Genomic DNA, 14,709 nt, shown 5'->3' with positions numbered 1-14,709 from the left:
GGGGGGCGGTTAGCGGAGCCCAGCGCTCTCTGGCAAAAGAAGGGGGGGAGCAGCGCCCTACCAAGCAGCAGCGTCCTGGGTGCTCTCCCACCGTAGCACCCACGCCGCCTCCTCACACCCAGCACCGCCCAGAAGCTCCTGTTTTTCAAGAGGGTTCCCCAAGGGGAAACTTGTTCCTGTGAGGTCTGGCCAGCTCCCAGAGCCAGGAGGGAGGAAGTGTCACCCCAGCTGTGTCAGAGCTGCAGTGCCCTGGCAGACATCCATCCCTGGTATGGGGACCCTGAGCTGCAGCTGCAGGGGCCACACCAGCAACCCTCAGGGGAGGAACCAGCCCTGCAGGAGGAGGAACGCACAACTTCAGCCAAAACATGCTGTTCCTTGTAAAAAAAAAAGCCATCATGTGGAAAACAGCAGCTAATGAAGAGATCTGTCTTCTGCACCAAGAGGGAATGGATAAAACAGACCCTACGCCTTGGGTGAAGGAATTGTTTTTGTTGTAAAACCTCCTTCATAACATCTCCCAAGTGAAAACCAACCCCAAAGCATGCAGACACTGCTGGAAACAACAACCTTTTCCACTCACTACAGTTCTCCCTGCCACCAGTCCAGGGTGGGACAGCACAGGCTGCAATATAAAACCATCGTATCTCAGAGGCACGTAAGGAGGACTGCTCTGTAACATACCTGAGACCAGACATTGTAATCATCTTTCCAGCCTTGAAAAAACAAACAAACAAACACAAAGTATAAAACTTGCTCAATAAATTCTATAACTGTGAAGTTACTGACCAGGGCTGAGGATGAGGCTCCAGGTTGGATGAGGCTTTGAGCAACCTGGTCTAGTGGAAGGTGTCCCTGCTGATGGCAGGGGGGTTGGAACTGGATGAGCTTTAAGGTCCCTTCCAACCCAAACCATTCTATGATTCTATGATTTGCTGCTGCTGGTGCCCCTCGCAGCCAGAGCTGGTCCCTTCAGAAGGTCTGTGCTCAGGACTAACTCAGCAGTCAGTGATTTGAACTGATCAACACTGAATCTTTACAACTCAGGGAAGCACGCTGAAGGCTTTGCTGTGGCAGCTTTCCCTGCCCGGCATCTCCAGTGCAACCATTTGCACCCCAACCTCCTGGGAGGCGCTTACAGCAACACTCAGGCCCTGGAGCGCGAGCCTTCTGCCTGCCTGGGGTGGGCCAGGTCCAGTCCCAGCGGTACCAAAGGATGAGTCCACAGCAGCAGGCTGGCAGAGGCACAAGACACAAATGGTCCAGTTGTGCTAACTTTGTCACCTCATTTTCCATGGATCCAGGTCACCTGGAAAAGCGTTTGTGCCTTTCCAAAGCCATGATGGTGCTAATGACAGCGCTGCTCGGGGTGCTACGCTGGTGCCTGCACTGAGGAGAGTTCATTGCTACCTGGAAACTCTCCCTAAGGACATGCTGCTGGCCCCAGCAAGGACAGGGCTATGGAGGGTGCAGCAGCAGCTCCCATATTTGTCAGCTCTGAGCAATTCTTTAACACAGTAGCATTGTCATGAAACCCTCATCCGACCAGCACCCACTTTCCAAGGCCATCAGCCCAGCTTTAAAACCAGGCTTTGCCTCTAGCAAGCAACTCCAAAACTAACTTCTCTTGCTCAAATCTGGTGCCAGCAGGGATCTGAAGTCCCAATGTGCTGCTGTAGCACCAAGGTCCTTCTGTGGGTGGCAGCAGCAAAGGCAAGATGGGGTTGGGAGAGAAAGCCAGAGGTACCAGCAGGACTCTTCAGCAGCAGGAGTAAAGCCTGCCCTGGCAGGCAGGCCAGAGCCCACACAGCACAGCGGTTACACAGGCTCACAGCACTGTTAACTCACTTTCTGGCTGGCAGGAAAAAGTACCCGATAGCTCAGCAAGACCTGCAGCCACCCTGAAGACAGACACAGTCCCTCTTCATCCACCCTCTTGTCTCCTTGCAGGTGGAGAGTAGCCAAAGGCACAGGCAGGATGATTTTTGTCCTTTCCACTGGGTGCATGATCTTAAAACCAGGCTACCCTTCAGGAGAAAAAAAAACCCATCTGGGCTTTCCAGTTCCCACCTGAAGAGACCAGGGCCCACAGGGAGGAAAAGCCCTGTTTATATACCAGCTGGGCAAGTGGAGCTTTTAATCACATCCAACCCTTGAGCCTGCTGTGCTCACTTTTAATCCCCTTCTCCACATGAGGCAGCACCAACCACTCAAGTGGAAACTGTGTACAAGGTCCTGGGGGCAGGTTCAAAAGAGAAAGCTGGGACACAGCACTGGGAATTCTCTGGGGCACCATTTTCCCCCTCCAACATTACTTCAGATGCACATGAAGCAGGACAATGCTTCTCTCATCAGAAAAGAGACATCAAAAAGAGGACCTGGAGAGCCTGTTCTCTGCTCAGCTGAAGTCCCAGGCTCAGGGCTAGAAGGAACAAGGGTCCCAAAAATAACAGGCAGACAGAAAAGCCATCAACAACTGAGACCAAGGCTGGAGACAGCCAAAACACAGCAGTCCGACCCATGGATGGAGAAGCTCAGCTCCTGTTAGTCCAGGGGGCCCTACACCTCCCCCAGCACCCCAGCACATCTGTCTGGGAACAACCCCCAGCCCACAGCATCACAGGGACACAAAAAACAGGTTGGCATTTGGGACCGCAACCACCACGTTCAGATGAAGGTCTCTGAATGTGAAGTGGGCTTGTTCAAACTGGGCTGGTTTCAGGACAGTCACTGTCCTCCTGCTGCGTCTCTCATATCATTGGGCTTTATACACACTTCTTGCTTTTGAAACAGCCCTTTCCTAGGGAATCCTGGTAGTGGAGAGCCCTGAATGTCCTCCAAAACTTTATGAAGATGTGCAGGAACTCCACAGGTACAGTCAAAAATAGGTTTACTGGAATGTCTTTAGTCACAGCCGTAAGCAGCAATACTGAAAACACTGAGCTTGTGCATTCCCATGGCAGGACCAGAAAGTCTTCTGGATTGTAAAACCTAATTATCTCCTTTGTAATCCCCCCCACCCTCCCTTTGTTTTGTTGTTTTAACAAGAGAGAAACACCACCCTTGCAGTTCTCCACCAAAGGGTCAGTTCCCTGTACCATAACGGTATGTTTCTCTTCAAATATTTTTCCCCTCCTTTGCTCCAGTGAAAGGACAGAGTTCCCTCTGCCTTCCACAGCAGGCAGCAGGGAACTGCTCAAGTGGTAATATTATTATTATTATTATTATTACAACTCAACCATATATACAGATAAACTGTAGTGGCAAGTAGCCAGCTCCAAAACAGAGACCCAGAATTCCACAAAACAGGCTGTTTAGGAACCAAATCTTCTGTTATAAAAACTGTCTGACAGCAGGAGCAGATACTTGACCGAAAAAAAGGGTCATTTGGCAGTTCTTAAAAATGCTCTGTTAGAACTGGCTACTTGCCGTTGCCTCCTTGCTCCTTGGAGAAAAACAACTTCAAAGCTATATACAGATATCTCACTTTAAATTACACAGCAGTTTGGTTATCCCAGAGCCAGCTCCACCGAAGCTTCCAGCTGCCCGTCAGGTATGGTATTTCAGGACTATGGGTACTGGAAAACACAAAGAAACAAACTCTTATCCACACACCTTTGCATGCAACATCAATCCCTGCCAGAGAGATCCTCCCCATTTCTGTAGCGACAAACACCAAGCAGCTGCGAGAGAAAGTGTTTCCAAGCTCTAGCTAATGCAATCTGCTGCCTGCACACATGCTAGACAACATCTCCTGCCACCTTCATCCCCTTCCAGCTTCCCAAAATTAAACCAGATGGGATTTTCCATCAGACTCTCTCTCTACAATGCTCCTACTCTGCTGCCAGCTCTGCCGCTGCAGGCTGTGTGTCAGCAGGACAACAAGCCACAAGGGTTTTACCAAAGTAACAAAAACTGCCCTCAGCCATGGTCAGTGGGAGGAAACCCCTCCAGACCCAGTGGCACAGAAGAGCTGCACTGCTGTGGGCTGCCTGGATCCCCAGAGCACATCTTTCTGCAGGCAGATGGCTGAATGACGACTTCTGCTTGGAAGAAATACACTCTGCTTGTTATTACCTGTTTGGTAGGAAAAGGAGCGACATCTCTGCTCTGGGGAGCTCCAGAGAGACCAGGAAGGGCAGAGGGAAGGACCAACAGCAAAGCTACAACAGCTACTTGCTGAAAATTAAGCAGCCTGGCAGTTTCAGGGAAGAGCACTAGCAAGGATCAGACCCATTGCAAGATGGGTGCTGTATGTGGAAAGGCCTTTGGGAGACATTGCTCCAGCCTGAAACTCTTCCATCTACCCCCACCAGCCTCAGGATGAGCTGGTGCCAGCCTTGGATCAGTACAGTGTTGGCAGGGCAACGTTGGCTTTCTTTGGCCACAGCCAAGAGGACTTGATTTGAGCCTGCTCCTCTGCATCCATGTTTAAACCTTGCAGAAAAGCAGCATGGAGTGATCTACAGGAACCATTTAGGATCGCTTATGGCAGGCTGGGGCCTGATGGAGAGGCTCAGGTGCTCTCCCCCAGGGACCACAGCACCACGGTGTCACTCATGGTGTGGAGCGCCACAAATATTTCAATGACGGACACAGCTGGGGTGACCTGGAGCTACTCACCAATGATCACGAGCAGGAGAACAACTGCCACCAGCGCTATGATTGCCTTCATCTGCAAGGGGAGCACAGAGGTGTGTTACACAGGGTGCCACATGCAGCTGCTTCTACCTGAAAGGAGGGCTCTGCCTTATTTTCAGCAAGAAAGCAGAGCTGCTTCATCCTCTCCTGGGAGAGCAGGTAACCACCCCTCCACAAACCCACCCCTGCCTCTTCCAGTTCTTGCTCACCTTGCAGCCTCGCCACCACATCTGTCTCCGAAGCTGCTTGGCTCTGTTGCTAAAAGCTGTTGCGTTGTCTGATAAACTTTCTGTTGAAGGAAATGAGAGGCAATTCAGCAGCACACACACAGTCAGGGCATCCACTCCTTCCACTAACCTCACTGAGCTTGAAGCAATAAACAGCATCAGGGGAAAAGACCAAACCACAGCATGATTCACCAAAGCCACAGAGAAGCCAATGTGACGCCCTTCACTAGAGCACACACAGACCCACGAGTCCCACTGAGCCCCCTTTGTACTGAGAACAGGAATTCACTCTGCAAGCCAGTAAGCGAGGGGACAGCTGAAGCGCTCAGGGCTGTTGGGAGCCAGACTGATCTACCTGAGCTTGAAGGAACAACTAGATCACAGCACCCAAATGCCTCCAAACTAACACCTCTGTGCAGAGCAGCAGAAGGCCACGGAGGTGGAAAGAGGAGAATGTCAGCAGAAAGATCTGCAGCCCAAGGCTGGGAAACATCTCTATCCAAGAAGGACAGAAATACAAGGCCAGGTCTGTCATTAGGCACTTTCTGAACTGAAACCAGGTAACCTGGCCCAGCAACAGGGAAGAGGTGTGGGGAAAAGGCCAGCAGAGCTGCACTTAGCATCGCACCTGATTTATCCTGCAGGTCATCCAGCCGCTCGCCTCTTTCAATCACCTTGGTGATGTTCTCCTGCATGACATCAATGACTTCATCCACCTGGTTCTGGACACTAGAGTGGAGAAAAGGCAGTGTGAGGAGCAGAAGCAAGCACCACCAGCTGCACTGCAGCACCAGCCCTTGCTCAGAGTTGCCCAGGCTGACAAGGTCTGGGAGCTCACAGACAACAGTGGAGGGAGGTTGACGGGAGGCAGAGAAAGTCAGAGGCACAGCACTGCCTGCAGAGAGTCTCTGGCAATCCCAGGAAGGGCACAAAGGGCTCAAAGAGAGCACTAGGAAGTCAACAGAAGTAGGACACCCTCCATAACACCTTTAACACACAAAAGCAGTAAGAAAGGGAGCTAACTGCTGTTGGTGAGCACCTCTGCTGCAGAAGAACTTACATCAAAGGGAAAAAAAAATAAAAATACAAAAACTGCACCTTATCTTCCCAGATTTCACAGAACTCACACTGCACCTTTGCTAAATAACTTGGGGTGAAATCAAAGCAAGGTGCACTCCCCTCTCCAGGAACTGAGTTGCTAAATGAAACCCACTCTGCCAGGGGCATCAAGAGGACAGTAAAGAAATGGCTAATGTGAACTAAACCAAATTTTTCTAACCCATCTTTGCGTAGGTTACGCAACTCCGTGGGTAGTTGCTTCAGTGAACAGTAGCCTAAATCACACCCGCAGGGTTATTATAAATGCATTTATTCACTCCATAAAAAAAGCCACTTTGGTAAGAGAGAAAAATTCTCCTGGTGGAAAAATACTGCTGCATTCTGGTTTGTATTTTGGAGCTAATACACATTAATTTTCCTGGAGATAGAAATAAGAAATTTCTTGGGGCCCTAGGGAGACAATACATTGTTTGAGACATACCGTTCCCAGAAAGTAAACGGCAACAGCAATGTCTTGGAGGCAACACTACACACAGGGCAACAAAACCAAAAATAGCTCCAGGCCACTCACTCTGCACAAGTCGTAGGTCTGACGACTCAGGTCGTGTTGACTAAAAACATTTAAGTACTTTGAACATATCGAAATGCACCCAGCATTTGCTAAATATGCAGCAGGAACAGGCACTTCAGCAGCTCCCCACATTACCAGAAACACACACCTCTTGTTAACAGTGTGGCACTGGTGTCCCCAAAGGGAACCAGGATTGCCAGCACCTCATCTTTAGCACCTGCCTGGCACCCACACTATCCCGCTCCCCAAATTACCCATCGCATCAAATCACCCAGACCCACACAAACCCCTCTCCTCCCCACTGCCATCTCACAGATGTAGAAGCTCAAAGACATTATTTGCAAAATCAGAGTTTTTATGTCAGCATCAGACCCAACTCCACCACTTAGAGAGCCATGGTCCAGCACCCAAGCTCAGAGCACCTGGGATGATGAGGACAGCATATCCTCCACCACAGCCCAGGAAGCTGAGGCCAAGGGAGACCCAGAGCAACTTGCCCAAGGCCAGTCAATGGGGCATTGCAGAAGCAGGAACAGGGCCCTGTCCTAGCCACTGTGCCTTTAATTAGAGACATAGGTTCACACTGACCTGTTTCTCCTGTTTCCCTACCAGCTCTGTGCCTCTCACCCAGCAGACACATGCTGAGACACACATGAGGAGCAGCTGCGAGGAGCAACAGTTGTTTCAATGGAAAAGCACATGCCTTGCTCACATTTACTTATCATTCCAAAAACAGGCCAGGAAAGTCATTAAAAGAAAAGGCTTTTTTTCCTCCCCAAAAAGCTATAGAAACAGCTCCAGATCTTTGAATATGAAGGGGCTTCCCATCTTTGCATTTCAGGTCGGGCTCCTTAGCACCACTGCACCGCAGCTTCCAGAGCTGGAACAGCCAGACAACCCCTCTGAAGCCAATTTCTGACTCAACAACCCTCATATGGCACATGCTGGACTCCAACAGCACACATAAAAACTTGCTTTATTTAGGATACCACAAGAAAGGAACCTGCCTGCCCTTTGCTGCATCACAGAGTCCGTGGGAGCAGCATCCCTCTGCACCCACCTACACTGTGCAGCGGCAGCTCCCGTCTTCCACACTGACAGCAGCCACCTGCCAGGAGCTTCTTACCTGGAGGGGAAAGGCACAGATAACCCCAAAACAACCCTCAGTTTTTTTTTGAACGTGCCCCATGCCCATGAGCCTGTTCTGATCCACCACTTGTTTTACAAGGTATGAGGTGAGTGGCAGAGCTGACACCTTGGGAAAGCGCAGAAGGTGGCACTAAGGACACAGGCAGATGCTGCCCAGGAAACACCTGGTGGCACCCTGTGGAGCAAAGTGTCCCCGCCCCACACAGGACACACACAGCCCCATGGCCTTTCCCTGGGGCAGTGGGTGAAGACACAAGGAGGAAGCACACTCTGCGAGAGGGTTTCCTCATCTCAGCAAAACTGACAAGCCCCAGCTCAGAGCTGCCAGCAACGCTGCTATAACTTGGGGTGAGAGGAAAAGCAGAAACATCTGCTATCCCAAATGAGCCAACTTGGCAATAACTCTAAGGCCCTAAACATCAGTTTCACAGGCAGAAGACTACATTTGCAGTATGTAAATGTTTCTAAAGACATTTACTGGCTTCAAAATAAAGAGATTTCTTCCTACAACAGATTTGTAACCAAGTTACCTTGGTACAACTAACAAGGTTACAACGCATCTGGGAACATGTACCGCAATGCAACGTCACCCCTACCCCCACCAGAGGGGTCAGAGCCTGGAGACATGCTGCTGCAGCACCGGGGCACCCCAAAGCATTTGGGGCAGAGTGGGTGGGGATGTAACTTCAAGCTGCTCTGCTGTGTGCCAGCATTTGGGAGAGATCTAGAGAGCATAGACCCCCACGGCCCAAGTTGCATCTCAGTATCCCACCTCTTTTCCACTTGAGCTGCTGGTGAAGCACAGCGTGCCTTTGCTACCTGCCCATCGCCTGGGCACGCTGCTGGCTGTCCTCAAGAAAACAAAACGTTTCACAGATGGAGAACAAGGGCACAGAGAAATCAAGGCTTAAACTCTCACAAGTGTTGAGGTGTTTAACTCCTATAGAACACAGGCACATTTGAGTACCCCAGTACATTTAGTATCTGATGAGAACCCTGGAAAAAAATAACAGGAAAGAAGAGACCAAACCAGGGGATGTAACTTCCATCTCCAGTCTCCCAACCAGACCTTAAGCCAGTCCTTGCTTTCTGCTCTCTCCCACCCAGCACTGCTGCAAGAGATGCCTCTCCAGGAAGGGGCTGAAAGATGCCCAGCCTATGCATTAGCCCCGCGGTTTCAGAGCAAATTCAACACTTCCCCACTAGTTTGGCATGCTTGAAGTTGGAAACTCAAGTTGCATCAGGAAGAAAATATTTTCTTGTTTTACTTGGCAAGAGAGAATGAATCCTCTAATACGAAGCATATTTCCCGTCAGGGAGCTATTGGCTTTTGACACATACATTTCATGTGCTTCACTCCTGCCAGATTTCCAAGAGAAACGAAGAAGAATAAATACCTGCCAGGAAAGGAAGCAAGACAAAAGCATAAAATAAGTTTCCCCATGACTTTTCTTCTTACTAATTACTGTAAATATGATGCTTTTGACAAGGAGGGCAAGTGCACACCATCAAAGCGACAAGAGACCCAGCGGTGTTTAGCTTGGTTTAGGCTCCTCTTTTCTTGTGCTTTGCCAGGTTCAGAGTGGGAAGAATAAGCCTTTCCATTTTGGCTGCACTGGGTTAGCTACTGAAAAACTTCCTGGGCTGGTCATGGTGTTGGGCTAACAACAGCGCTGCGTTCTTCAGAGGCCGTAAACAAGCCGTGCGTGCGCTGTGGGATGCGCTGCTCAAGGCTGCTTCTTGTCTCCAAACTGGCTGTTTACAGCCAGCATGACACACTTCTATTTTCCACCCCAGTGATATTAATAGTGCTGCGTATTTTGGTGCAAATTACACCCAAACACCCCTCATTGTGGCAGCAACCCAGGGAAGAGGGAACAGGATGGAGAGCCAAGCTAGACCCATGGTGCAAAGGCAGGAGGCCAGCACAGAACAGCGGTCCCCAAGGCAGAGGGGCTGCCCAGCAGACAGCCGTGCTGTACTCAGCAATGGGGTATCAGTGCTGCACCATGCCCAAATCCCGGTATTTAAATTGCTGCTTCATCCTGGCTGGGAGGAAGACAACAGCCTATGCTGCCCTGAAGCCTTTCAGTCTTTGAAAGGATTATACCCAGTAACAATGCCTGACAATATGGCCTTGGTATCACCTTCAAATGAAAGCCTGGACTACAGATGGGGTCCACTGCACACCCAGCCATCTGCAATGAGCAGCCAGGCCCTCAGAAGCTGCTGTCAACTTTTGCCTTCAGACTGTTCCCTAAACCCTCCCTCTCTCCTTGGGACATAATCTGGAGCTTGCAGCCAGACAAAAGCCCCTGGGGCTGAGCCCTGGGGCTGGGGATGCTGGCCTCACCCAGCAGTGCAATGGAGGAATCACAGGGACCTGGCTCCTGGAGAAGTCCAGCAGTGTGCTGAGCCTCATCACCAGCACAAGCAGGAACTCAAATCCAGCAGCACATCTGCCTGAAAGCAGAAACATCAGCAGTGAGGGAAGTCAAGGAGCAGAGGGGAGGATTTTGGTAATGTTTTTGAAAAGATGACCTGTGATGAGGGACTCCTATTCTAAATAAAAGAAACCCAGGTGGAAGATGAATGTCCCACCTTCCCCCAAAAAGGCACTAAAAGCTCTCACTACACACACTCAGGACTTCTCACAAGGCCTGGAAGTAAAGGCAGATAAGAGAGATCAGCTACCTGTTCTTTGTAACTGCTAGGAAAAGGATGAGAGGCTGTTAAGAGCTACCTTTCAGCTCCAGCCCAGCTCTCTCCAGGGACAGGGAGGTCTCAGAGGGAGCCCAAGGGACCCCATGTGGCCACTTAAGTCACTAGAGGAGTTTCCACCCCAACCAAACAGCAGTTGGGACAACAGAGCCTGAAATTCAAGACATATGAGGACAACACACAGCACAGAGGGGACTGTCACACTTTCTCCTGCCACTATTGCTGCCTCTAACTCGCCTCCTTCCCCTGCGAGGTTTGCAGTGTTCCCTACCACCTCGCCTGCAACCCAGCCAGCCTTGAGGGTCTCTGCTGCCAAACTCTCCACCCTGACCCAAGCCCCTTCGCTGCCAAGGACAGCTAGGAAGAGTTTCCAGTGTTGCCCCTCACATTCAACATGTTCCACACCTCTGCTCCCACAATCCCATCACTTTTTCCTCTACCCAATCCTCCATCCAGTTTCCTTTTATGCCTATCTTCACACCTCTTTCCCCCCAACCCCATACAGCTCCAGTCTCTCTAGCTTTGCCCAGCTATGCCTCAGCTCTCCAAATGCTCAAATTCCTCCTTAAAATGTCTTTTCCTTACAGTGTTTCAGCAGCAGCCCAACCCTCCTTCTCCTCCTCTGTTGAAACCAGAGCAAACTGCACCATTACGAGACCAGGCATCAATCCATCCAGCACAAGGGCTGGTCTGAGCAGAAACTTAATAATAAGCTCCACGACAAGAAACAACAACCGCGCACTGCAGGTGCTTATTAAACAAAGCAATCAACATTGATGAGAGCAGAAAACAGATACTATTTTATAATAGATGCTCTAGATACTAGATAGATGTAGCCAGCTGCTAGCTAAAGGGACATGGTATTCCATACCAGGTCTGGCAATTGGCAAGACTCAGATGTGTTGGGGATTAGTACGTCACACCTATGAACCCACCAGCTGCTGAGTGAATTAGTCTTTAATTTTCACTCCCCTTCACAGCTGCAGTGCTATCCTCTACCTAAGCCCCTGCTCCCTTCTGCCTGGACAAGACAGTGGGAAGAGAAGGGCTCCCATTTTCCCCTGCCAAGCAGGGAACACAGAAGACACTGTAATTCCTTTCCAGTAGAGGAGGACAAAGGGATAGACATCACCCTCTCTCCATTTTGTTACGGGAGCAGGACCCCACTCATAAAAACAGTTCTCGCCCTTCCCATTCACTCCAGGCCAGCGTGGCACTGTCCTAGAAGGGAGGCTTTATCCACACTGGCTTACTGTAAGGACCAGTGTGTCTCTACAAACAGCACCCTCACACCCTGGAGGGAACAGAGACCCCCTGAAAACTCAGGGCGCAGTGACAGACCTGCTGCCTCTTGCGTAACTCAAGTGCACTTCACCCCTCGAGGTAACGTGGCGAGCAGGCACATGAGCGAGCACTGCCTAACGCTGACGTTGGCAGTGAGTCATCTCAGAGCTGCACCAGCTTCTTCCAGGCACGAAAAAAATCCCTAATGAAGAGCAACGCTCAGGCTGCACACGAGACAACCTACTTTGAACAATGCCCGGTCATCAGTCTCCGCACAGATCTCTGTTCTGGCTCCGCAGAGTTCATCAAAGGAAAACAGCACAATGTAAAGCGGGGGTCTGGGAATATTCCCTCACCTTTCCATTAAGTACCATCACATCCCTCAAAGGGAAGGGCAGGACAAACTGGAGCCCAGAACAAGCATCATCCAGGAAATGACTCGATGGGAGAAGGATCCAGAATGTTCACTCCTTCCTTCTTGCCTTACTACAGTCAATAATCCTCCTCCAGCTGTAATAGTTTCCTGTTTTCCAGCCACTTTGACCCCACTGAATCACTCCTCATCTCCAGGTCACCTCCATCAGGTTTTTATCTGGCAAAGAGGAGGCCGGAGGACCAGCCACTGCACAAAAAACATGGTCCTGAGGTGCTCCTGACCACTTGCTTTCTTGAAACACTGAGGAGCAAGTTACAGGAGGAAGAAAGAGCAACGAAACAATAAAAAATGGTGCTAAAAAAAGTTAAAATTCAGGGTTAATGCTCTAGAAATGCTCATAAAAGCATGGAACAGACCATCACCAGAATACAGCAAAGCATTCAGAAAGTCCACTAAGCTACTGTGATACAATTCTGTCCCTTCACCTCTGTCAGTGCACAATTTATTGATACCTTGAATCAAATTCAAGATTTCACTTAGCTGTGGGCACATAGGGTAGGAAATGTCAATTAGAAGAAAAAAAGCACAAGCCACGTTTATATTTAGAACTACACAGAAATACTCTGGTAAGACACCAGTGGGGGCTCACAGTGCCAGAATAAATATTGTTAGTGTGACACTGAGGAACAACAACTTACTGCCTGATCTTGTCATTCCTGGGTCCAAATCTTGGTCCAGAAGGCCCTCTCCTGCAGGCAGAAAAGAGAAATTGGGATGGAAGTTACAATGAAAACATGTTTTTAAATGAGATGCAAAAAATATGCAGGAAAATCAATGCCTTGTGGATGGAGGATTGTTCTCGTACCTCCCATCAGTCCCTCCCATGTCTTAGGATATGTGGGACACCCCACTCTTACAAAGGCCACATCTTTTAAGTCTTAATTCACGCTCGATGTCAAGGCTCTGGAAGATGATCTCAAAGGCATCAATGATTTTGATTCCCAAGCCCCAACCTATGTGGCACGGAGCAGCTTCTGGTATTTGACACCTCCAGCCTCAGAGATAGAGGCAGTTAAGACATTGCATTCCCTACAGCAGCCATTCAGAAACTCACAAGAAAAAGTCTTCCTCTTCATCCGAATCTTCCTCCAACAGGTTCCTCTGCAAACACAGAAAAAAGCCAAAAAACCTTGTTAATAAGCAACCACCATTTCACACACATTTCCAGCCCTTACGATGTGATGAGCATCCTCCAACTGCAGGTTACCCGTGAGCCCTCCTTTGGAGGGCACTGACAGCACTTTCTAGGTGTCTGGAGTCGTGCTGTTTCTCTCTGCTTGTGACCGAGGCCCGAGCTGGATGTCTCTGTGCTGCCATTATCACCTCAGCAGTGTTTGCTGACTCTGTAAAGCACAGACTGATACACAGCTCTGACCTGGGACAACTCACACCTCTGCCTCTGAGCCAAGCTGGGTTTGCGTCAATGGCCAGTGGCCCATGCAGGTTCAGATCCCAATTCAACTCCCAACGATGCAGAAGCAACCAGTGCGTCAGCACGTTGAGCCCTGCCTCGGGAGGCAGCAGGCAGAGCCCCTGCACAGGCCAGCTGTGGAAGGAAGGTCCCCTCTGCTCAAGGGACAATCCCCAGTGCTACACAGCTGCTCAAAAGCATCAGCATCGCCTACAGCCACCCTGGGGTGACCCATCCACGTAGGAAGTGGGCTCCACTCCTGATTTGTAGGACACGGTTTCTCTAGCCATCTGATGGCAGCAGGCATAAGGGGGACAACTGCCAGGAAACACTATGGGCTCCCCACATGGCACTTCCAGAGGGGCTGGATCCTTCAAACTCCCAACTCAGGTGAAGGCTACAGCCAGGCTGGACAGCAGAGTGGTCTGGTAGCTCCTCTGCTTTATGCCAAAAGGCTCCTCCTGGGCTCAGATTTACTGTTCCTCCACACCCCACCGGATGATCCAAAGGCTGATTTTTAAAAGCAACCCCACAATCCCACTTAAGCCTAAAAGCTTTGGGAAAGACGTTACTAGAGTTCATCCCTCATGCCAGAGCAGTACAAATTTTGCAATTGAGCTGAAGGCTCCCAGTGGCATCTACTTATGGCCAAAAATAACCAAGAGGGGGAACCAGCACCCGAAAAGCGTGGGCTGGGGAACACATCGGATGGTCCTTATGGTACCAACAGCTGCTGCTTCCCCTGTGCGTAAATTTGGGCTCCCACCTGCAAGCCCAGTGCTCTTATTTTGAAGCTTACCTACATTTCCATCCTTGTCACATTTGCTCAATTAACTTAATCAACCTGTGAGACCACCCAACACCATCGCCTCCTTCAAGGGAGGAGCGAACTGCTCTGGCAACACAGGATCCTCATCACTGACAGCTATCGTGAGCCAGAGCAACATTTTAGACTAGAGTCTAAACCGGGTTTCACCAGAGTATGACCCCAGGGCAAAACCATCAGGTTAAATCCACTTCATCCAAAGCTGGCAACTGCATCGCTTTGACCTGTATTTCAAAGCCTGAAACATCAGGGGACCTTGGAGACAGGAGAAAAATTCAGCTGTAAAGCTCAGGGTAACTTCACACGAGTCCTTCAGCCAGCTGTGTGGGGAGGAGAGCGGCGACGTGCCCAGGCCAGGCTCTGCGGGGAGGCAGGAGACTGGAG

At 50.1% G+C, this 14,709-nt stretch overlaps 1 protein-coding gene across 1 annotated transcript; it reads right to left on the bottom strand.

The window, feature by feature from the left end:
- Positions 1–3,489: 3,489 nt before the first annotated feature.
- Positions 3,490–13,217, bottom strand: VAMP4 (vesicle associated membrane protein 4; the record flags this gene model as incomplete). The annotated part of the gene is made up of 6 exons (XM_010168302.1): positions 3,490–3,578; positions 4,624–4,675; positions 4,851–4,930; positions 5,497–5,597; positions 12,727–12,777; positions 13,143–13,217. Coding segments are annotated over 6 exons (388 nt in total), but the record flags the coding sequence as incomplete, so codon positions are not given.
- Between the last annotated feature and the right edge of the window lie 1,492 nt (positions 13,218–14,709).

This window comes from Antrostomus carolinensis, unplaced genomic scaffold (genome assembly GCF_000700745.2).
Source record: "Antrostomus carolinensis isolate BGI_N321 unplaced genomic scaffold, ASM70074v2 scaffold41565, whole genome shotgun sequence".
Lineage (NCBI taxonomy): Eukaryota > Metazoa > Chordata > Aves > Caprimulgiformes > Caprimulgidae > Antrostomus > Antrostomus carolinensis.
The sequence above is the reverse complement of the archived record's forward strand: the minus strand, read 5'-3'. Positions and strand labels throughout refer to the sequence as shown.